The following is a 23,715-nucleotide window of genomic DNA, read 5'->3' on the forward strand; positions in this document are numbered from 1 at the left end:
CCCGGGGCTCTCCCGAGCTCGTTACGAAGCCATGCGGAGGGGAGTTTCGCTGTCCCAAAGGTGCGGCTGGGCGCTCTCCTAGGAGGAAGTGACCGCCTGCTTCCTGGCAGCCTCCAGTATCGGTCGTGTGCGGCTGGCCTGGCTGGAACCTGGGAGCAGGGCGCGGGCACGGAGAGGTCGATCCCCCTTTGACCTGTCGCAGTCGCCCGCCTCAGGCTTTGCTGCTGGCTCAGCCTGTTTGGGGATCGGGGGAGCCGCAGTGCTTCCTCACCCCTGAGTACGAGCCTTTGGGGAACGGGAGCTCACCTCCGTGTCCAGGGGCGGCCTCCAGCAAGCAGAGTTATTTCTGCCAAGCTTTGCGGGTTGCCTGACAGCTTCGGGCCTCCAGTCGGAAATAAAATTATCGTTTTGCTTCTTGGATGCCTGGGTCTTGGCTGGTGATCTGGCTTTAAGTACCGAAGTTCGGTTTTTCACAGAGAACGAGTGAAAGAAGCAAAAAAGTGTGGAGGGATGCTTGTCTGTTGTCTTGCTTGACAGCCATATTCCTGGGTGATGCTCTAACCAAACCTTGGCTTCACTGCGAAGCCATAGCCTGAGGTAGCCTACTAGGTTAGTAGTGTCCAGATTTGTTCTTCCCTGCCAGGATAAGAAGGATAGCAGCCTGCAGCGGAGTAATGCAGTCCAAGTTTAGGAACCAGCCTTCATTTTTACAACTTTTCTGTTTTCTTGGAGGAGGTTAATATGAAACATCAGACATGCAGAGACATCCGACTGTCCTCCAGTGGGAACAGTGGGTTTTTCAATCTCCTTAGAAAATAAGGAACTTACCTTTCAATTCTGACTCTTTTGCAGAACAGAGGTAATGAGAAAGGATCCCCTCCATAAAAAGATTTTGTTTCTGTAACTGAAAAGCACGTAGTGATTTTGAGTGTTTTACTCTTGCCAGAGAGATCCTGTTGTAGGAAACCCATGGAAAATGTTCTGTTCCCAAGTCAGAATTCATATGGGGTTTCATTTGATTGACCCTGAGATCAATGTTCTGCCAGTTTTGAGAGTTCAAAGTTTTGATTGGTTTCTTGTGATTTTCTGAATTAAGATTCCATGAGTCAACTATTTCGCAATGAAAACTGAAACAAGATGTGTCGAACTACAATGCTTTTAAATAAGAGCAACTGTACCTGTCTGCAGCCTGGACCTTGCTTTGCTACAGCATTGTAAAAACTTGTTTTTCCTAGAGGTTTGCACAGCTGCTGGTATTTCAATGTTTAAGCCAGCCTTGGATTCAGGGTTTGCCCTGGTCCTCTCTATGTTTGTGTGGTATTTTTAAGGCAAATTACTTCGCTCTGCCTGTGCTTTCAGTTGGTGACCAAGAGTCCACTTCAAACCAGAAACTGAGCGAGTACTGCATTGACAATACCCTACTGCAGAATTACTTGCTGAGGCAGCGTTGCACCTCTGCAGCATGTTTTCCACCATGTGGAAACTGTGTGAACTTGTATTTGCCTGGAACGTAGTGTGGAGGTCCAGCCTAAGAGGACATTGAATGATGCTTGACAAAGAATGATGCTTGCAGCTGTGATCCAGATGTTAGTATATAGTATTAGCAACTTGTTCCCTTGCTCTCATCCTGAAAACTTGTAGTAGAGAGAAATGTGTTGGTTAATGGAGACCTGTTCAGTTGGTACCTTCCAAGTCTCCCCATTTCCTTCCTGCCTTTCCTGCTGTCATCCTTCCCAGTTAAGAAGCAACTGGCACAACACTGCAATCACTGCCCTGTTCTCTGGCATGTATTCAGACAGGGCATCCCACACTTGCTCTGCACTGTTTGTATTCCCTTATCAAAGGCAACTGGTGATAACTTCGCTATTGTTAATGACAAGCACAACTTACTGTATTATCAAAGTTTAAATAAGATAGAGATGTCTCTGGAGTATGCCTAAAATAAAGCATAGATTATGAGAAGCTTTGTAAAACCCTCCTCAGTGTGTGCAGCTTCTTAGATAGAAAATGATGTGGAGGTTGTTAGGAAGAGTTCTAAGATACATAACAATAGCTTCATTAAAAAGAAAAAAAAGGGTAATTGAGGTGTGCTGTTCTGAAGTTGTGATAAACAGATTAAGTTTAACTACAGTGCTACAGGATGAAAGCTGTATTGTCTCAATCTTGGTCACCACTAGGTAATGTTCTGATGACTGTTTTAGTGAGACCTTGATAAAATTAACTTGGTGTTTATATGAACAGGTGGTGCTGCAGAATTTTTCTGGATAGGATTAAAAGCCAAGGCAGTCCCATCCTGTGTGCTTCTGGGCCAAACAAATTATCTCCCTCAGCTTGGAGGGACAGTTTTCTCCATGTAGAAAAAGAATGATTTGCTGCATAATGGCTACTCATAGTTGCTTTGGAGAATTCAGCCCATAGGGCAGGCCAAAGAAGCTGCCCTCAAGGAAAGATGGGACTCGCATTCTAACCAGGGTTTGTAACCCTTAATATCTTCACCAGAGGGGCTGGAAGGTCTGTAGGTGCAGGTCCTGGATGAGGCTGAGAGAGATGTGCTTCTATCACTTGGTGTGATGTGAGGTCTGAGTCTGTGGGCTGATGGCCTTCTCTGTTCTTGTTTGCAGGTTGCCTCTCCCTCCAGGTGACAGTGCAGGATACTGAGCGTTACACCACCTTATTTGCCAGTGTCATCCTCAGGTGTGACTACAGCACCTCGGCTCAGCTGCAGGACGTGGTGGTGACCTGGCGCTTCAAATCCTTCTGCAAGGACCCCATCTTTGACTACTACTCAGCCTGTAAGTGTTAAGCTTGTCCTCCAAGGAATCCCTCTTCCAGTGGAAAGGAAGGGGAAGGTGGACTTAGTTGGTAATACAGGCTTTGATGCCTTTCTACTCACGAACCGGGTGGTGGTGTTTCCTAGCACTCCAAGGAAAAATAAGTCATGTCTGTGATTTGCTTTGAAACATCAAGGGCTTATGATACGAGATTGTAGAGATTCCAGCCAAAGCACTTAATTTGTCCTCCTTGTCATCAATTCAGAAGGCAGAGCAGCTCAGCCACGTTTGACATAAGTCAATCTTGGCAGCCCCATTTTATGCTTCAGCTTGTTTGAAAGCAAGGGCCCTGAAACAAGTTGACTTTATGATTCCATGGGGGACCCCATGGTTGGAGATAGATACCTGTGACAAGATGTTACTGATCTTAGAAAGTAGAAGAAACACATGCATTTTGGAGGGTAGAAAGACTTCTAAGTAATAACATTTAATACTGGTGAGAGTACTTCATGTGCAGACACTCTGGTGTGGGCAGCCTTAATTCAGGAGTGTTTAATATGGTATGCAAACTGCATTCCAGAGTGCACCAAACACAGTATTACCAGCTGGCCAAAAGATGTGATGATCCCACTATATTTAACGTTGGAGTGGTTTCACCTTGAGTATTGTGTGCAGTTCTGTGTCCCAGAATTTAAGAATATTAAGGTACTTGAATGCAACCAGGGGAGGACAACAAAGCTGGTGAAAGGGCTGGAATGCATGTCCTGTGAGGAGTGGCTGAGGACTTTGGGCTTATCTGGTTCAGAACAAAGGAGGCTGAGGGGTGACCTCATTGCTCTCTACAGCTTCTTGAGGAGGCAAAATGCTGTCTCTTCTCCCTGGTATCCAGTGATGGGATGTGTAGGAATGGTCCAAAGCTACAGCAGGAGAAATTCAGACTGGACTCCAGGGAGCACTTCTTTAATGAGAGGGTGGGTGAGCACTGGAATAGGCTTCCTGGAGAGGTGGTCAATGCCCTAAGCCCTTCAATGTTTAAAAGGCATTTTGACAGTGCCCTTAATAATATATTTTAAGTTTTGCTAAACCCTGAAGTGATCAGACAGTTGGACTAGATGACCTTTGTAGGTCCCTTACAAATGAACTATTCTATTCTATTCTATTCTGTATAAACCCTACAGTGTGTTTAAGAGGCCTCAGCTTAACTGTACACTTAGGACTGAGCTCAGAGTGGGTGTCTTAGTGCCCAAACTCTCCTTTATGCAGCCTGGGTGGGTTAGGTAGGCATATTAACAAGTGCTCTACAGCCTAGTGCACAAGCAGGCAGGTCCCTGGCTCAGCTGATCCCAGCATAACACAAGTGCTTTTAGCCCAGGCTCAAGCTAATAGGCGCAAACAGTGACAAAAAGCATGAAGGTCATGGTGTCTGCTTAGCTGGGTCTGGTATTCATGCTCTGTGGTAAGTACAGCAGTGGAAGAGACTTTGACAAGCTTTGTTCTCTCCTCTCTTCATTGCAAGCCCTTTGCAGGCAATGCTGACTGAATCAGTTGTCTCCCCAACTCTCAGCTCCCAAACACCTGGCAATTCAATGTTTATATTGTGAGTCTGTCACAGGAGTATTGCACAGAAATTGCCTCTAGTCCTCCATTAATTCTCTTGGATGTCTTTAACTTAATCCTTAGCTGGAAACAGATGATGGATTATATCCTGTCTTTATAAGATGCACAAAATCTAATGGGATGCAGGCGGGAATGGCAGACAATCCCTTTCCTGTATGTCTGGAGGTTTTGTTTGGTAAATAAACACACTTCTGTTTTAGTTCCAGTACTCCTTGGTGTTTTATGATTTTTTCCATCCAGTTTATCTTCATACTGGGAACTGCCCTCCAGCCTACCACCATTAGGCTCTTTCTGTTGCTGTTCTTTCAGTTGTGAGTACAGGAGGGATCTCCTCCACATCTTCTGCATTCTCAAAATCCCTGCCATTCCTCTGGCTCTACCTCTGTTTGTTTTTGAGTACTCCAAAGTGACTTGTCCTTGCCGGTTTGAAGCCATGCTTTGTATTATTAAACTAAAGCAAATGCACACACGCACTCAAGAGTTTCTCTACTGCTCACAAGGGAATAGAAATCGGTCCTTTGAAATGACTTTTGGCATCTTATTTGCTGCTGTATGTTTGTAGCATACCAGGCTGGTTTAGCCCTTGGCCAGGACCCATCTAACGACTGCAACGACAGCCAGCGCAAGGTGCGCATTGTCATCCAGAAGTACGGGCAGAAGGACCCCATGCTGGGCATCGACTACCAGCAACGGAAGATCACCATTCAGAACAGTAAGTGACTCGACCTCCCAGGCAGGCACTGAACTCAGTAACTATAAAATAAATATCTGGGTCTGCTAAGTGAAGAGAGGTATAAACATTGCTAGTGTAGTCTGTAGCTTACACATTCCGGGAGGTGGCGGTGGAATAAGAGCTGTGAAGGGCCCTGTCCCCGGTTGGCCTGAGGATGTTGGAGGCACTACGAGCTAAGGCTGAGCTGGGGATGCCTGAGCGTTTTGCTGAAGAGCACAAAAGCTGAGGAGCCCAGAGGCTAGAAAACAGTTCATTCTTCTAAGAAACACTGTGTAATTGTCCAGGTGTATTATATGCTCCCTGCTGTTCCCAAAGCAATAACTGTTGCTCCTGCTAGATGAGCTATTGGGATGGCTGGCCTAAGAGGGACAGTGAAGTGTGTTCCAAAACCAGTAGAGCTGGCAGTTGGCAGCAGCTGGTGTCTGTTAACATTCAGCAGCATGCTGGTTGTTTCACTCCACACAGAACTAGTACCACTTCTAAGTAGTGTTGCCTTCTAGCAACACAGAAGAAAGGGACTGGCAGTGCATATTGTCTGTAGGAATTCTCAGTGGACTCAAATGTGATTGTTGGAAGGTGATTGCTATGCTTGGGAAGAGGGAGATGCAGTACTCTATGTTGCCTGCAGGCAGAGGTTTTGAGTGGGGCCTGAAAATAGTGTCAGTCCCAAATAGCCCACTGACCTCTCAGTCCCTCTCCTGCAGAAGCAGACCTTGTCATCACTGAGGTCATGTGGTGGGACCACGGCGTGTACTACTGCTCTGTGGAAGCACCAGGAGATACATCAGGTGATGCGGACAAAGAAGTGAAGCTGATTGTTCTCCGTAAGTGCCTGTGGTTCGTTGCCCGAGTGGCAAGATATCTCCTCCTTTTCTCTTCTTCCCCACTCCAAGACATCTCCAGCAGTGGAGGGGTGCTCAGTAACTTACCACAGCCAGATACATCAGGATCAATCCTTTTTCTCTCTCTTTTTTTCCCATAGATTGGCTTACGGTGCTCCTCATCATTCTCGGTGGCCTCCTTCTCCTTCTGGTGATTGGAATATGCTGGTGCCAGTGCTGCCCCCAGTATTGCTGCTGCCACATCCAGTGTGGCTGCTGTCCAACCCGGTGCTGCTGTAACCAGGAAGGTGAGGTTCAAGCAAATGTGCATCCATTTATGGCTTTTGTCAATACGAAAGCTTGACTAGGAGCTTGCTGAGCTCCCCTTTCTCCCTTATGCTCAGCATCCATATAAAATGAAACATTTCTGTGGCCAATGTGACCTCTGGGACCAGCTTATCTGAGTTTAGAGGAGGGGAGCTGAGATACATAGAACCCACCTTGCTTTTCTGTGTCCAAATTTCAGAGGTTCCTCCTCACTCAGACCTTACCAGCATCTCTCATGTCATCCAGCTCCCTTGTATGAGTAGCTCAGGACTTTTCTTCTCTGTCTTGTGGTTCATTTGCCTGTGCATGTGAGGAACGCAAGCAAATGCCTTTGTACTACTGTCCAAACTAGCCTAACCTTCAAGTATGTTGCTCCAAGAGGAATTATGTAAAAATTGGCATTTTCTATCTTCATGTTTTTTTCAAAGCTGCTCCCTCCACAAGAAGAAGGTTTTATTTGTTTTTCTTGGGGGAAAGAAGTGAGAAAAAAGAGGAGAAAGATGGTCTCTCTTGGTGCTCAACTGTAGAAGTGCATTTTTGAGGGTCAAAAGAAACTTTGTTGTGTTTGTTTTTAGCAGAAATAAAGTTTCTGCAGACAGATACAGTTTTTTTAATAAGGCTGCTGTCTGAATTGTGGCTGCTAAAGTCACATAACCTCTGCAGCCCTGTAAATGAAACTTAGTTAGCCACATGGTGGACTAGCCTCTCTGCAGCTTACACAGTCTGACAGGAACAAAATACAACGAATAAGTTTATTTATCATTGAAATCACCAGATTCTTACCCAGATGCTACAAGGAGACGATTTATGAACAAGGAGCTGGGTTCCAGGTTTCCCTTTACCTTCAGAAGAGCTATTTGGTATCAGTTGGGTGTAAGCTGTAAGAGTTTTAGGCTTAAGCCTGATTTGCTTAGCCCTTGCAAAGAGAGAACAGAACATCCCTCTTACTGCTAAAAACAAAACAAAACACTTTTGGGGGGCTTTACAGGTTGTCAAGTGAAGTGCGTAGTGTTGAGGAGGCTGTAGAAATATGGCAGAAAAATTAGTTTCCGCGAAGGGAGAGAGAGGTGGTGGAGATGAAAGACTCACACCTCCAGAATTCCTAGTTCTCAACGAAAAAGGGATTCAGATTTGTGTGAGCTCCTTTCTGTTTTTCTGTGCAGTAGATTATAGCTCACTCCAGACTGCTGCTGTTATTTCCTGCCTCCTGTTGAGGAGGAGGAATTCTTGCAGGGTTCCCAAAACCTCTCCCTGTTCATGAGAGAAGGTACAGACAAGACCAGCCTCCTTGACTGGCTGCTGGGTTCTGTGGCTGTAATTTCCATCCCAGCTGCCTGCCCTCTTTATCCGCTTTGCAAAGGATCCCTGTGCCTGCTCCCCTCCTCTAACACACCTTCACTTCATCCTGCCTCTGACTTACTTTTTTTTCACTCCAAGAAATTAACTGGAGGCCTTAAAAAACACAAGAAGATAGATTCAGGGAACATCTTAAAAACAGTCCTGAGGAATAACAGTTCCATACAGCTGAAGAGAAGGCAGAAATCCTCATCTCCTTTACGATTACAGTGTGAGCCAATTTCTTCCCAATTGTTGGCCACTAGAGGACAGCCTAGATCTACTGAACAATCACAGGTGCTATGAGGAAACGTAATCCTGCGGCTGTGAATCACGGCACTAAGTACCGTGGTTTTGAACCTAGCAATAAAAGAAGTACATTGTTTGCGTAATTCAGGATTGGTGTACAGAAATATTAAACATGCCCCAGGAGCAAGCCAATTACGTTCCCAATGGAAAGCTCTGCAAAAAGCCCATCAGGGTAAATATATGTATGACCTCCTTCTGTTCCCATTAGTTCGTTTTCTACTGTGGACTTCTTCTAATAATGAATTGGTATAAAATAGGATATACTTGCACCTGGGTCTGACTAGGTTTAAAGATATTTTTTTTTATAATTGAATAATTGGCCCAGCAGCTGTAAGGTCTGTCAAAGGTGAAGAACAACCTTTCTCAGCATGGAATAAATGAAGGGAACAACACAACATTCTGCCAAAGTTTTACAGCAGGTATGAGTTTTGGAATTCGGGTGAATCTGACCTTTTTTAAATAAATATGTTCACTTTAAAAATATCTATAACTTTACTTCCATTTTGGAGGTGGGGAACCAGAATATATGTCAGATTCAAACTAGAAAGCAAGGTATCTGGGGAAGGAAGAAAGGCCAAAAGTAGTGAAGGAAGTCCAGGGGTAATTCTGCATTTGTTCAGATGTAGGAAGAGATCAGAGAATTACAGGGACATGATGACCTTGGTCCTAGTGACTGCCTTCATACCTTAAGGGGGAGAACCCTAAGTAAGTATGCCCACAGCTGCTGGACCTCTGCTCCTCAGGCAAAGACCATGATCAAAACCGAGGGATGTGCAGTCAGCAGGTTCCAGGACATTCTCAAGGTGGTAACTGCAGGAATAAGAGAGGGAGAGATGAGGCCTTTCTCTTCTTTTTATCCTTCATCTTCTTTCTCTTTCTTCAAGTTTGAAACCTAAACTGGAGGGAAATCTCTTGGGACAAAAAAAAAAAAGAAAAGAAAGTGAATCAAGTTTGACATAAAGTGCTTGAAAGCTGCTTCCTCAGGCCACAGAGCTTTGAAGATATATTGGAGTATGAGGATTAAAACCCCTGAAGTTTCCAGCTTTACAGTTCTCTCTGGTTGGAGCCAAACTGAGGAGGGAGTCTGAAATGGAGAATGAAGTGGAGCTGCATGACCTGTGGGGAAAGGGTAGGATGAGTTGAGGCATGGTCAGTCCTTGTTTTGCTGCAAGTGGTGCTCTGTATAAATTCAGTGAAACAGCTAAAGGAGGACATGTTTAATAACTGGAGTGCTACCTGAAATGGAAAGCTCAGTCCCAGAGAACATGCAGTCTAAATGCTGCCTGATACAATGAACCCCGGGGGACAGAATTAATTGGAGCTTAGCTGTAGCCTGGTTTCTTAAAGAAGCAAATCTTTTGCAGTCAACTTGTCTGTCTATCCCCTATCTCTCTCCCTCCAATAGCTTTTAATTTCATCAGCCAACTTCAGCCAGATTTATCAGAGGAGCAACAGTCTCAAAGGCAATTATATTCCTATCTGTTTCCTGAACTGTATAGCCAGGAATGTTCTGTTCATGCCTGACCAGAGATGAGGTTGCAGTAAAAGCCTATCACTTCTGAAACTTCAGGGAAGCCATATGAGAGAAATTTTGCAAAGGCCCTGTTGCAGAAAAGCTTTACTCAGTAATGACAAACAAACTAGGCTTTGTAAAGTCTGGGACTTGCAGAATTTGCTTGCTTGTAAACCTAAGTTTTGAGGCAGAAATAGTAAGTTTCTGTTAGATGTTTTTAGGTATTCCCCCAAAGAAGCAGTGACGAGCTATGATTTTGAAGGCAAGAATGGTTAGGTTGTCTATGTAGAGGAGGTGAGATGGAAATGCTGAAAAAAGTGAATGGAGCCTGACCCCACGAATAGGGTTCTGGAGATGGCGGCGGAAACCCAGTGAGGAAGAGACATTTCCGACGAGTTTGCTCTTTCAGTGCACTAGACATTGCTGTTGAAAACTGGAAATTTAGTTTGTTCACCAGTTTGATCACACTGTCCTAAGGGATTTAGTTTTAGCAATCATGCTGAGGTAAATTACAGAGAGAGACTAGAAAGGGAGAAGCTGGACAGTGCACCTCTGAGTGCCCTATATGTGGAACAGAGAGGAAATAATGGAGTATAGAGTGGAAAATATGATCTGGGCAGAACACACATGAAAGTGGCAAAGAAAGATCTTGTTTAGCTGTAAATCAAAACTAAAAGGGGAAAGGACCAATGATGAGCTGAAAAAGTTTTGAGAGAGAGAAAACTGTGTTATGTCTTACTGTATGAAACATTATTTCACACCTTTCCACAACTATACTCATAATGACAGAGCAGGTAGAAGTCTTACACCTGGTAGTGCTGCATACTTAATCAGAGTGTTATTTGTTCCAATTTTCTGGGACTGGACTCTGAATATTAGGCAGTAACCCTTCTGTTTTAGGTATCTTTTTGAAGATATACAACTTCATATTGGAATTTCCCGTGTTCTGTTTTAACTTTGTCATAGGGTGGAGAGAGATTTTCATTTTGTGAATTTCCTGTATCCAAAGACTACAGCCTAACAAGCAAAATGGTATGTGATCTGCAAGCTGTGCTCTCTGGATAGCTGCAGTAAGCTTTCTTCTTCTTTTACAGTACTGGAACGGCATCGGTTCATAAAGCGGGCTCAGGCACTTGCACCTTGGATATCACCCAACATGTTCTACGGAGGTGGTGACAGGAACTCAAAACTTTCCTCTTACCAGCTGAACCCTCTACTGCAACGAGGTAAGACCATGGGCATCATTTCAGAGGGAAATCAGGACAAGAACCAGGTAACTTCTTAGGGAAGTTCAGCTTTGAGGCTTTAGCCTCTGTACTACAAAAGAGAGATGTTTCTAGCATGGTTGCGTGTCTGAGCGTAACAGCTCTGCTACATCTACAGCATACTGTAGACTTGCCTGGGTGGATAAATACAGCCTGTTCATCTTAAGTGTCTTGCTGGGCTCAGTGCTGGGTGAAGTAGTTTAGTGCTAACTAAAGTATATCTGTGCTACACCCCAGCAACTGCAGGGTAAATATACCCAGCTTATCTTGCTTTGTGTGGCACAGGAGGGTACTGTCTCTTTGTTCTGCTGTGCTGGTCACGGTCAACTCCTTATAGCCAAAACTGACATGACAAGTGAGGTGCAATTTGTTTGAGTTCTTATCAAATCTCTAGTCTTAAATGATTAAGGGCAAACTGCCTTCTGTGAAATAGATCTACCCTGCATGCAGCAAAAAATGAAAGACTCTTTAATGAACCAGGATTTTAAATGTTGTTCTGCCCCAAAATCACTTGTATAGTGGAATTTATTTGTAACTTAAATGGAGGAGGGAAGTCTCTGAAGTCCTGGAGAAATAATTAAATAAAATAACTTACTACCAGAAATATTGTTTAATCGCTCAAGGAAAACAGAGGAATTCAACATAATGACTTCTCAAAAGTATATAACATATTTTTATCTGAAATTAGCTTTTTGTCACTGTGCTGTAGTCACAGATTTAATCTGTGTCTGATGAGTTTTACCTGTTGTTTCAAGAAACTGTTTGCAAACATCTTAAATGCTAGATTCAAGATGTTTGAGTATATACTTCTTCAGCCCACTAGTTAAATCTACAGTTACCATTTTTCCTAACCAGGGCACCAGTTTCCTTAGAAAGGTCCAGTGACTGAGTCTCTATGATTTAATACACAACACACTGAGTCTTCTTAAGGAAAGGCAGCTACTAGTTACTACTCTCTGCATCTTACCTTGTTTGGTCTGGATGTGCTGGTTGTGGTGCTTGAGAACCATGCAGCTCTTGCAGTGAGGAGCAGGAGGAGGAGAGAAGGGACTCAGCCAGGCTCATGAGTGCAGAAGGGCCCTCTCTTCATTTCCTCTTGACTTGCTGTGTTCTCCTGTTCTTTTATCCTTAGATGTTTCTCTGCAGAACAGTCTTCCACTAGTACAGCCACAAGCCCAGCTTTCCCATAACAACGGTGTTTTGGACTATCTGGAGTCTGAAATCCAAAACCTCAACATGTCACAGCTCCGGCCACCCTCCCACCAGCGGCAGGCTGTGCAGCCCAGCCTGCTGTCCTCCCTGGGCTCCGACATCATGCCACCTCCTCTCGCTGATCACATGTCCTCCATCCATGGGAGCAGCAACTCCTCACGGCCGCAAAGAGCCACCCGCACCCCCCGACCCTGGGACTCTGCAGCAGAGGACAGAAGGGAAAACCGGAGGTGGCCCGTGCCTTCCAGTGGGGATTCTCATTCCAGCCACAGTCAGGACATGTGGGAGAGGCAGCGAGAGGATCATCCTCAGAGGCAGAGGACAGGTGGCTACAATGGCAGGCCACAGTACTCCAGACGGGATGTGTCGCCCGCATGCCAAGCTGAGAGGGGCAAGAACAGCAGCAGCAGCAATTTCTATCCAGAGGAGGCCAAGGAGCGCTCCAGGCACCATCGTGGCGGGAGACAGGAGCCCGCAGGGAGGCGAGAATACGAGAACCACACTGGGAGGAGCAATAACTCAGGCCAGCGGCAGCACAGCTACTCCCCCCCTTCTAGCAGGGGGTCATGGAGCTCCTCAGAGGATCAGGTCCATGTCCCAGCGACAAACCGCAGGTGGAGGAACCGGTCTCGGGAATGGCCAGAAGATAAACCCCCCAGTTATCGCTCCTTAGAAATCATCCCGAGTCAGGACAAGAAGCACAAAGGCAGAGCAGGGACACGCTCGGTGAGTCAGCTACCTTTTTGCTTTCCCACCTAAGGAAAAATTGGGTTTTGGGGAATGAGAGTAAATGCTTTGTACTTTCTATAGCCTGTCGTCTTGCAAACAGAGGCCAAGGAGAAGGGGGTGCTCTGTGGAGCCTGGTTGTGAAGAGGTTGCTGAGTTCTCTGCCTTGAGACATGTGTTGCAGGGCTGTAGAAGTAGGTCCCCTACAGGGTGATATGTTATACCCTCTCACTTTTGGGGTTCTATGCATGTGTTGGTTTTAAAATAGCTGTTCTCTGGCCCTGACTGGAGAGAAAGCACCTCCAGACTAGGCAGCAGTACTGAGTACCTCTCTGCAACCATCTCTGGAGTTGGTTTACTTCTGATTTTTTTTACGATGTGCATGATTCTCCTATTATCCATCCTTAACATTTAATTTTTATTGTATCTTGGTGATATTTTTAAGATGATTCATATCCATCCAGGTAAGATGCCTAAAGTTACATGAAATAGGCTTTCAGGTAGCATGAATGAGAAATGTGTCATTCTCCAAGCCAGGTGGAAGAATATGACTCTCTTCTTGGGACTCCTGAGAACTGAACATGCATTATATGGGCAGTAAACAGCTATTGTTTACAGCTCATCTTGTCTGGACTGGGACTGGATTTTAGGTGGCAACCTAAATGTGAAAAACTTCATATCCAAATGCTAGTCTCCAAGTTAGACAGTGTATTTCCCCTTAAAAAAATGAAGATTCTTTTAAATAAAAAAATGTTGAGTGCCCCTTATCACATATATGCAGAGTTTTAACAGGTGGAAATCTTCTGAAGGGACTGTATTTTGCACATTTTCACTTCTGTGTTTTGGAAGGAAACACAACTCAAGTTCCAGCTGGGATGTGTGTATGTATGAGTGGTTTTTGCTATGGTGTTCAGAGCAGGTAGAAAGACATATGATTTCTATTCATCACTCCTTGTTCCTGAATCTTTTCTTTTCTCTTGCAGGACGGAGCAAGTTCCCACAGTGGAAAAAGCATAATCATTTAATGTCAGTACTGAAAGAACTACGATTCCCACTGGACTCCTCTTAGTTTTTTTACTATATGGCTTGGGATGGCTGCTTTTGATTGAACAGACAACAAGCAATAAACCAGCAATAAAACAGATAAAGCAGCTTCTCCTTAGATTTGCAACTCTGAAGAATCTATGACTCGTGCCCATGGAAGCCATACATAACCCATTTTTATTCTTGCCGCGATTGGAAACAGGTTTGCAGTGGGCTGTAGTTCATTGCTATTGGAAACAGCAGATTTTTTTCAGTAAATAGTGTACTGCTAATCTGGAAAGACAGATACCAATTCTCTTTGTTAAGTGCACTGCAAGGAGCCCAGTCTGTAGAATGCTGGTCCTTTGCACACCAGTTACCAGAGAAAGGCTCCAATGTTCACAGAGTTGTAAAGTCACAAGACAGTAGAATAATTTCGATTAGAAAGGGCCTCTGGAGATCATCTGATCCGGTCCCCTGGGAGTCTGGTGTGGGGAGGCACAGCATCTTCTTTCTAAGGCCCTTTGTTGTGCTTCAGAATGTGTAATGTTTGTTGCTTCTGCCTGGCTGCTCAGCACAGTTGGGCCAGTTGCTTCCTTTTGTCCCCACTAAGCCTCTCTCCCAAACAGGAGGATCACGGTGTTGGAAGGATGTTCACTGCCTTAAGATCTCACTAACAGGTCTGCAAATTTCCGGGTTATCCACCCTTTACTGACTGAAACAATCTGGCCTTCTTTAAGCTTAGACCTTAGTGCCTTAAAAGATACTTGTTCTAGCCTTTCATCGAGACTTGAATTTATTTGTAACTTAAAGGGCTAAATTTACCAAGGTTTGGCCTTCTCTTCAGGGACTGAGTAAAGTGTAACTGCTGTCCCTTGCACCATGGACAGAATTTCCCTCAACTCGAGGAAGCACAGTTTTGGTGAATATATCTTTCCTAAGCCAGGTACTCTTTTCCATGCATTTTATATTCTCCATTTGCTCTCTATGCCATGTATCATATACATGGGGTGGTATAAAGGGCTCTGAAGAACTGTAACAGTCACCATTTTTAATATTGTCCATGATCTTTACCCTGGCGCTTACACAGTGCTGCATGTGTGGTGCATCTGATCTATAGCTAGATTGTAGGGTTCCCTCATCTCTCACCTTACAATTAGAACACAGAATTTCTGTGTGCTCTGTTGTGAAGGAGAAAACCTTAGCATTTCTCCTTGATGTGATTAATCCACTGTTTTAATTTAAAATGTGCCGGAGAAAGAAAAGCCCTCTGGATGCTGGCTGCTTCCACGGGAAACTGGCTTGCCAGAGGCACTTCTTGGATTTAAGAGACTCAACGGTTGTCAAGGAACTTTTGGAGAATCTTATGAATTATTTCGTAACCCAGAGGCAATGGAGATTGGCCAGTACCAATGACTGTCTTGCCTGGTTCATTTCCCAGCCGGTGCCGCATGGGACACTTGCTACTGTTTGTTCTTTAATGTCCTAATTACTGATGTGCTTATGCTTTCCCTTGGAAGACTGTCTTGGAGAGACTTTCATTTTGCCCACCTCCTTGTTTTTCTTTTCTTTGGACAATGATGGGAGGCATCACACTTCATACAAATGGTCCTAGTTGGATATCCGATGCAGTTGCTGGTTGACCAAAGGCTACTACAGAGAGTGCTCATCTTCCTACAGTTTCTTGGCTGAAAGTGCTTATTCCTAATTTCTGCCTCTGGAGATAAAGCAGAAGGACCAGCTAGCTTCTCTAGTTGACCTTGTTTCAGAACCAGAGGCCTACTTTTTGAAGACAGAGGGTCTATTTGACAGCAGTTGTTGGCTATCGAAAAAAAAGTTCTAAAAGACTAACTCCAAAGTTTGAATTTAAGAAAGGAGGGCTATATTAAGCGTAATACTTGTCTGCATTAGACTCAAACTGAACAATGTGAATAGAACCACAAGTCACATTTGAAATATAGGGAATTAAGCATGTTTGCAGAACTTGCAAAGCCAATATCACTCTTGAATCTGTTCCTCAGCCACTGGCTGTGAATCATTTTTATTTTTATTTTATAACCTGCTGAGGATTTTATGAACCCTCTCTTCTAAGATGGACTAGTATTTTTATTAGTTAAGAGGAGTTTATGACGACTGCAATGACAGAAAATAATATGAGGCACCTTCTTCCAAAACTACCATCGAGTTCTGACTTTAGCTTTGCCCTCTGGTGACTTTTAGCAGATAGCCAGGACCCTGCGGATTCTACCCGTGGAAGCTGAATTAGTAACTTGGAATTTGATTCTCTCCTTGTGCTTTGTAGTTTCATGCAACATAGAGGACAGCTTTTTCCTGTCATTCCAACCAAGCCCAAATGTCCAGGTTTCAGGGAAGGGCTGCCCCTTTCTCCATCAAAGAGTAGAGGCTATTTGAGAAATGAGGGGAGATCCCAATATGGTAGCATGGAAAGAGTTCATTTTCATTGACATTCAAGTGTGTATAAGCCAACATGTGTCCAGCAAGTTTTCTCAAGAGCAAGAACTCCCTCACACTGCAAGAAAACCCTCTTCAGTCACTTTGTTCTTGTTTATAGAAACATTAATCAAAACTCTTCAGGGAAAACAGATTGTATCTGAGTGTTAATTCTGTAACTTCTTAAATTGCGACAGAAGTAGACTAAGTTATCCAGCAGGGAAGCAGAAATGATACCAGGTTTACTGGTCCACAGACCACTGCGGTTCATAAAACACCAGTTGGTGGTGGGCTGTGAAATAACGACAGAGGAAATCTATATATGCATACTTTTCAACTGCAAGCAGACAGAAAAGTGGGAAGGAAATAGACTCTGCTCTAGATGCTTATTTCTAGTTTTAATTGGCTATAAATGAAACCCATTGTGACAGCATTGCACAATGCAATGTGAACCCTTTTTTCCAGTAAGATTACAGTGTCTTTGACTTTTGAAAAGAGACTGAGAACTAAGCGGCTCCAATACAGCACACTGAAAGAAATAGCAGTAGGGAATCACCTAGCCTCATTCTTTCTATATTGCAATTTATTGATGCTTAATTTTTCAGCCATTCCAAAGAGCTGATGTTCATATGTCAGCCCATTCGTGATGGAAAAAGTTGAATGTTTCACATATGGGAGTTATTGCTATTCTAGGGTTTTGTTCTTCTTGTCATGCAGTTGAAGGAATATATCTTACTCCCCAAAAACGAATCTTCTGTCTCGAATAAAGTGCCTTCATAGCCACTGGAGTTACCCTAATTTAAGATAATGTGACCATGCCACATAGAGAGGGCCAGATAAGGACACCCATGCTGCTGTCAGCTGCTTTCCACCTCAGACCATAGATTCATAAGAGAGATAAAAAATCATGTAATATTTCTTTGATTAAGAAAGGACCTGCAATATCTGGGTTTCTTGCTTATTTGCAGAGCGCCCTGCCATTCCGGAATGCCATTCCAGGAATGGAGGGCAAGGGCTGCTTCTGTGCAATCATTGATCTGGTCTTGGCAAGTGCCTGCTTGGCAGTAGAAAGTGCTGAAATGCCCAGTTGCTATCTCTGCGATTGTATTCATGATAGCACTAGCTAAAGTTAGGCTAACTAAGCTGGGGAAGTTACCTTGTGTGAGACAACCCCAAAGCAAAGTCTTCAGCAGTAGGTATTACCACACAGGGCAGCTAAGTCCCTCTGTGCCACTATCTATCTCCAGCAGCACATCAGTTAAAAACACTGATGTGAGAGCCTTCCATTTGTTGACCTGACATAGGAGAGGGATGACACTTGAGGTTATATTAAATTAACCCCCACAAGTAAGGACTGCTCATTCCTATTTCTGCTAAGTTTAATGCCTATAATGTGCCTTGTTACGGTCTTCTGAATGTTACCCCAGCTGTAAAAGCAGATTATAAATGTGTAGATCCTCTTCAATGAATGTCACATGTCTAACTGAAATATAAGAGAACTTTCAACCAGTTGCTCTTGTGTGTACTTCCTAGACTATAAATTGCTTTTTAGTGTTTGCACCAGAAGTAGAACTGAAAATTCTGTGTTCTTATTTCTGGAATTAGCCTTGTTACCCATTAGTAAGAATCTGCTGTTGTTGTTTGTTGGACAAAAATGCAAAATTACTTGCTTCAATGGGGGATTTTTTTTTTCTTATTTCGGAGACTTTTTTTCTTTGTTTTTCTGAGGAAGATCATTTGAATAAATACCAAGAGAGGGGAAAAATATATGGGAAACCATTGACAGCCCTCTTTAATGATGTGACCCACTCTAGCCATCACTGACTGGCTGCCATGCCTGTAAAATGAGAACAGTTACTGTTTGATTCTAAAGCAGTTGAAGCACCATGAGAAGAAAAGTCTTCTAAAAATTTTGTTTGGTTGATAAATGAAGGTACTGGTTGAGCTTTTCACACTTCCCACGTGTGACAGTCACCTAATAAATAAGTGGCCAACATGCAAATGGAGGTCTGTTGGGGCTCACATGGTAGGTTTAATTTATGTCCTCCCATTTCCCTTAGCTCATGACCTTGGTAGCTCAGTGTTGCAGCCTTTCTGTGTCTTCCCTCTTCTGCTCAGTGGTCCCATGTGCTCAACTCAGATGGCTGGCCCGACTGAAGACCCAGCGGGCACTTGGAATCTGACCTATGGGAAACATGCCCTACAGCAGCAATGCCACCACTTTCTGACTGGGACCAGGGATCTTTGGAAGACATTATAGAATCAGAATAGTTTGCATTGGAAGGGATCTTACAAGGTCACCTCATCCATTCTACCCCTGCAACCAGACCAGGTTGCTTAAAGCCCTATCCAACCTGGCCTTGAATGTTTCTGGTGATAAATAGGGTGTCCACAACTTCTCTGGACAACCCGTTCCAGTGTCTCACCACCCTCACAGTAAAGAATTCTTCCTTGCATCCAATCTAACTGTCCTATTTCAGTTTAAACCTGTTTCCCTTCCTCCTGTCACTACAAGCGTTGGTAAAGCCTATTTCTTATAAGCACCCTTTAAGTATTGAAAAGCTATAATAAGATCTCCCTGGAGTCTTCTCTCTAGGCTGAACAGACCCAATTCTTTCAGCCTTTCCCCATGGGAGAGGTGTTTCAGCCCTCTGATAAGTTTTTGTGCCCATCTGGGCACGCTCTAACAGGTCTGTGTCTTGCCAGCCTGTGCAAAAAGACTTGACCATGGGGAAAGAAGAAATGTGAGAGGGGTGCACACTTACCCCTGTGCACCATTTGGTTAATGCTTTTACTGTAAATGAAGGGGGAAATGCCAATGGCCATAACAGCTGCAAGTAAGTTCCAACTATCAGAGCAGGGAGGTTATGGCACAGGCCTTCCCAAAAATTCAGCCCAGGTCTAGCTACTGTTAATGTGGAATTTGGTCAACTTATGAGAGCGGTCTCTATGACACAGATGCCTGCGAAAGTAGGGGACTCAGTGACCCAGGAGCTGCCTTCCACATCCCTTAGGCTCAGGTCAGACTGACCCTCCATTACCAAATCTCAATAACAGGTCCAGAGTCCTCCACAGCTTCTTACCTCTCCCACTGAGCTGGATGTGCTTGCAAAAGAGCAAATGGGGAAACAGAGCAGGACCTTTGACCCCTCGCTATCATTATATTCGGTCCATAAATGCCGGTGTCTCAGATGAGCATCTACCTCAGCTTCAGCCTGAGAAAGAGAGAGGGCAGGACAGGTAAGTGCTGAACTCTCTGTTCTGGGTGGGATGGGCATTGTGACTGGTGTGTCTAGATCAAAGGGAAGTGAGTGAAGATGATCTTCTATTTTTCCCCATTTCTTATTGCAAGCCAATTAAGAAATTGGCTTCTCACACTCCGCAGGCAGGAATACTGATGAAATGGGGGAAGGTGGGGGTGCTTGAGGTGACCTGGCTTGAAGTTGAGTGATGGATGCTCCATAAGACGCTCATAGGAGGGTCAAGCCCATGGTACGAATTGCAGAGCTTCAGTGTTGGAAGATACATAAGCTTTTCCCAGCTGCCTTCATCACAGGGACTACAGGCTCTAAACTGGATAAGAGCACCTCTTTATGCTCTTGGGAAGCAAATTTACGCCTTTTGTGTACATGGAGAAAAACTGGCTCTGGGATTAAAAATCAAGGTAGGGTGGTAAAGGAGCAACTGCTCCTGGGCAACAAATGTCTAGGAAATGGAATGGTAGCTTTTGGAGGCAATCTCTGCACAGAAGGATGTAAAAATGGATGGAAATTTCCTTACTGTGGGATGAGAAGGAGCATTGACTTGTAGCCACCTGGTATGGGATTTAGCAAAGCATTCACATGTAATAGACTTGTAGCCTTTTTTGCTGTTGCAATTCTAAAACTTCAATGTTTTCTTCATGTCATTCTGAGTGATGCAGCCCTATAGTTGAGGGCATAAATCAATATTAATTTCTAAACACGTTTTTAAGCACAGAATGTTTGAAAAGCTTGTTTAGATGTAATGTATTTTCAATGTACCAAGTACTGAATTTTCAATTCTCCAATTCTGACTTTTTTAACAGACAAAAATAAAGGAAGTCAGATGAAGCTAAATTTTGCACTCACTCCCTTTTGAGAACTTGTTCTACTTGGGCTACTATCTGCTGCATTAATCCCAGAGTGAAAAAGACAAGTGAACCTAGTTGGCTGGTTGGCAACTTTCCTCAGCTAAAGCAAGGCAAAATACTCAGATCACTGGGTCACTGAGATGATCACTGTATGTGATGCACACATGCACACTAGTGCAATGTTCTTTAGAGCAATTTAATAAAACAAGTAAAGAAATCCCACATTATGAATTTGTACTTATTCGTAGAGGAAACCTATTCTTACTTCTGGCAGTTTTAGTTGTTTGTTCATGTGCTGAAATAAGGGATTTTGGCTCTCATATAAAAGACCTAGCTTTACTGTCACATATTTCTTTGAGCTCTGAAAGTTATTATTGTGAATATTTGTGATTATACAAATAAAAGAACACCTGCATTTTTATACTATTTTTTCCTCACTTCTTCGGAGTAAATGCACCGTGGTCTTTCCTGTTCTTGTCTTCATTTATTGGTTAGCTTTGTTGCAGAAATCTGGTGTTTAACCAGCATGTTTTATTTCTCTGAAAACAAACAAACATTGTATGCTGATTCCTGCAGGTCTCTCAGTATAGGGAGCAGAACTGGTACTGCAAACCATGTTGCAATCCAGGGTATTGGTGATAGCTCTGATTCTGCTCCTCAGCACCGCTCTGCCTGGTAAGTCTGAAAAGCTTTTCTGTCTGCCTGGGACAAGGCTCAGCTCTACAGGTTCTCACTGGACTTCAGCCCAGCAATACAGTTGAAGACCATGAATACATAAGTGCTCAGCAGTGTGAAACAAGTCAGTAGAGATCTGGCATGAAAATTGTCCATACATGGCAAACACTCTGCCATGTAAGGCCTGTGGCATTCACCACGAAGAGGTGAAGAGGTGCTGCTGGATGCTGCTAGAGCGAATTCAGGGAGAGGTTCTGAATCTCAGAATTTCAAGAATCTTCCCACTGCACCTGGGGGAAAATATGAGAGACATGAGTGACTGGAAAAGCCTGATGGGGTTTTGCCTCCTTTTTTTCAGAAGTGCACTCAAAGTCCGTCTTTGAGAGAGACCGTCGTGACTGGCTGGTCGTCCCTGATGCAGTTGCATCTTATGTCTATGAAGCTGTGAACAAGGTGTCCCCTAGAGCGGGTCAGTTCTTGGTTGATGCTGCCCAGACTCCAGCAGTTGTTGCAACTAGGTATGGAAAGCTCCTCTGTGCTAACGCTGCAATAGCCATGTGTGAAAAGGGAGAGGGAGGAGTGGGAGGAAGAACAGATTAATCAAGTATCTATATGGGGAGACCCAATGGGAAATGAATCAGCAACCAAAGCCTGATGTGACTACCATGGGAGTGAGGTGCTGGGAGGTGGGGTGAGATGATATGGTCTTCTGTGAAAGCACAGGCTCTTCCCTGGGATGCACATTGTACGTGACCATGCTTGTGAGGACAGCAGGTTCTGCTCTTTATTCTTGGGTAGTGAGGGAGGAGGCCTCTGGCTGGTGGGGGATCAGCTCCCCTGGAAGGGTTCTCTGGTGCTGCTGTCTGTGAGGGGCTCAGTACTAACTGTGCCATTGTCACTTGATGCAAATCACAGAATTGGCTCTAGCTATGCATACATATTCCTCAAGGAAGGGGAATGAGTTTCCTCACAAAAGGAAAATCATGATCACCCTAGAGACAGAGTTTCATGTAACTCATGGCACACACATGCTGCTTATTGAGGAAAGCCTCTCTAAGACTGCTGAGGAGCTCTGCACTCAGTGACAGGCAGCATGATATCCACAGCAGATGGAGATTACCCTCATGTATTTGTGTATCTTATTACATGCACTGTCATCTCCTGCAGGAACTTCCTCATCAGAGAAACAACTAAACTCAGTATAATGGCTGAACAGCTGATTGAAAAAATAAAGAACCTGTGGACAAGAGTCCGAGGCTATTAGCCAGAAGAAGACAAGTCAGTGTCTCCTGATGTGAATTGGTAACACCCTGCAGTGTCCTCTTTCCTCCTGCTCGTACGGGCCAAGATCAGTCGATAAGACAGAATCAATGCTCCTCTTAGTGCCACTAGAGGGAACCCACCTTCAAAGACCAAAAGATGGAAGGCATCTGCTGAAGCCTCCCCCAGAAAAAAAAGAACACGCAGCTGGGCATAGGGAAGACAATGAGATTGTAGAGCTCTTCTGTAGCCAAATCTTGAAAATTAATTCCTCCTGAAAGGCTTGGCCATTGCCCCTCCAATAAAATAGTGTTGGTTGTTACACTTCCTTAAGTTTCTTATTTGTATTGACTATTACAAAATCACACTCACCTTGGCATTCCATTCTGCTGAGAAGGTAGCTGTTATTCACAAGAAGTTGTTTCAGGCAATGCTAACAAACCCTGACTGTTCAGGCACTTTTAACTAAGCTCAGATTCTTCTTGAGTAGAGGGGGCACTACCTGAGCATTTTTCAGGGTAGCCACAATATGTCAACTGTAATCTCACGTAAGGAAAGACCATGAAATTTAAGTCCTACTGATTGTGCTTCTTGGTTAGGTAAGAAGCAAGTAGGTGCACCTGTATCAAACGTATTAAGATTTCAGATAATTTGGGAAAACAAGTGCTAGTAAACCAAACTGTCCATCAACCTGAGCAGGACTTCAGAAGTGTGTTTCATCAGCTTATTCAGTGAGACTACCGAATAAGCTTTTCCAAAGGAGAAACAAGGGGAAAATGTCTCACTATCTTGACCAGTTTATGAGAAGGGCACCTTTGCCCAGCACTGTCTATGAAGACCTGGCAGGTCCTCATCAGCCCTATGTAACCACATCGTTTCAGATGCCCACACTGGACAAAGACATTCATCTGGTTTCTCATTAAGCAAGCAGAAACAAGTGGGCAATTTGTCTGAAATCACAGTGTAAGACTGTGGCAGAGGCTAAAACAAAACCCTGCTAGCCTGAGAGCTAGAAGTCACGTGCACATGGGTAGAACTACTGGTTTGGAGGGAGAGCATTGCTACAACTGGCAAAATGAGATTTGCCTGATGACTGCAAGGCAATGTTACTGTCTCTTTAGATACATCTCCATTTACTTTTCCCTCATAGGGGTCTTAAGCCTCAAACTTTATTCTGCTTCAGCATTACCCTTAAGTATTTGTCAGGACTTGAGAGGAGCAGTAATGACCCTCATCCATGCACTCTGCCTATGGGCCCAGGAACCCCACCTAAGCTCAGGCTCTGGGCACCCAGACCTATGGCTGCTCCTGGCTGTCTTGGCTTACTGGTGGGTTTTCTTGCATTGATGTTGGACCTACACTGTAGGTAGTAGCCTCATTCCATCATTGGTTGTGCTTCTTGGATGGACCTTGGATCTGTGTTGTAGCCTTGCCTCCAGCTCTGCCTCCCACTGTCCTGAGCAGACTCCCTGGTATGACTGAAGGGCCCTGTCACAGTTACTACCTCACCTCCTCTTGGGTACAGTGGGACTGTGCCCCGGCTGGGGACGTCACAACCTGTGCTGT

General features: G+C 44.2%; 2 protein-coding genes across 2 annotated transcripts; both read left to right on the plus strand.

Moving 5' to 3' along the window:
* Window positions 1-8: 8 nt before the first annotated feature.
* On the plus strand, window positions 9-18,030 carry ILDR1 (immunoglobulin like domain containing receptor 1; the record flags this gene model as incomplete). Its single annotated transcript, XM_029960714.1, has 8 exons — window positions 9-60; window positions 2,622-2,792; window positions 4,951-5,100; window positions 5,826-5,945; window positions 6,104-6,250; window positions 10,521-10,652; window positions 11,824-12,629; window positions 13,613-18,030. Coding segments are annotated over 8 exons (1,620 nt in total), but the record flags the coding sequence as incomplete, so codon positions are not given.
* Window positions 18,031-19,272: 1,242 nt separating this feature from the next.
* LOC103756454 (apovitellenin-1) lies at window positions 19,273-22,416 on the plus strand. Its single transcript, XM_008922506.2, has 4 exons — window positions 19,273-19,343; window positions 20,791-20,889; window positions 21,248-21,407; window positions 22,057-22,416. Exons 2-4 carry the CDS (start codon window positions 20,829-20,831, stop codon window positions 22,151-22,153), a joined length of 318 nt encoding a protein of 105 aa, XP_008920754.1. The 5' UTR covers window positions 19,273-19,343; window positions 20,791-20,828; the 3' UTR covers window positions 22,154-22,416.
* Window positions 22,417-23,715: the final 1,299 nt, after the last annotated feature.

This window comes from Manacus vitellinus, unplaced genomic scaffold (genome assembly GCF_001715985.3).
Source record: "Manacus vitellinus isolate BGI_N305 unplaced genomic scaffold, ASM171598v3 scaffold_28_pilon, whole genome shotgun sequence".
NCBI classification, from domain to species: domain Eukaryota; kingdom Metazoa; phylum Chordata; class Aves; order Passeriformes; family Pipridae; genus Manacus; species Manacus vitellinus.

Bases quoted from the DNA above. Each gene is read 5' to 3' on its own strand.
- LOC103756454 (XM_008922506.2), top strand. From the start codon at position 20,829: ATGTTGCAATCCAGGGTATTGGTGATAGCTCTGATTCTGCTCCTCAGC. The intron at 20,890-21,247 runs GTAAGTCTGAAA...CCTTTTTTTCAG, and splicing joins CCTCAGCACCGCTCTGCCTG to AAGTGCACTCAAAGTCCGTC. The intron at 21,408-22,056 runs GTATGGAAAGCT...CATCTCCTGCAG, and splicing joins CCAGCAGTTGTTGCAACTAG to GAACTTCCTCATCAGAGAAA.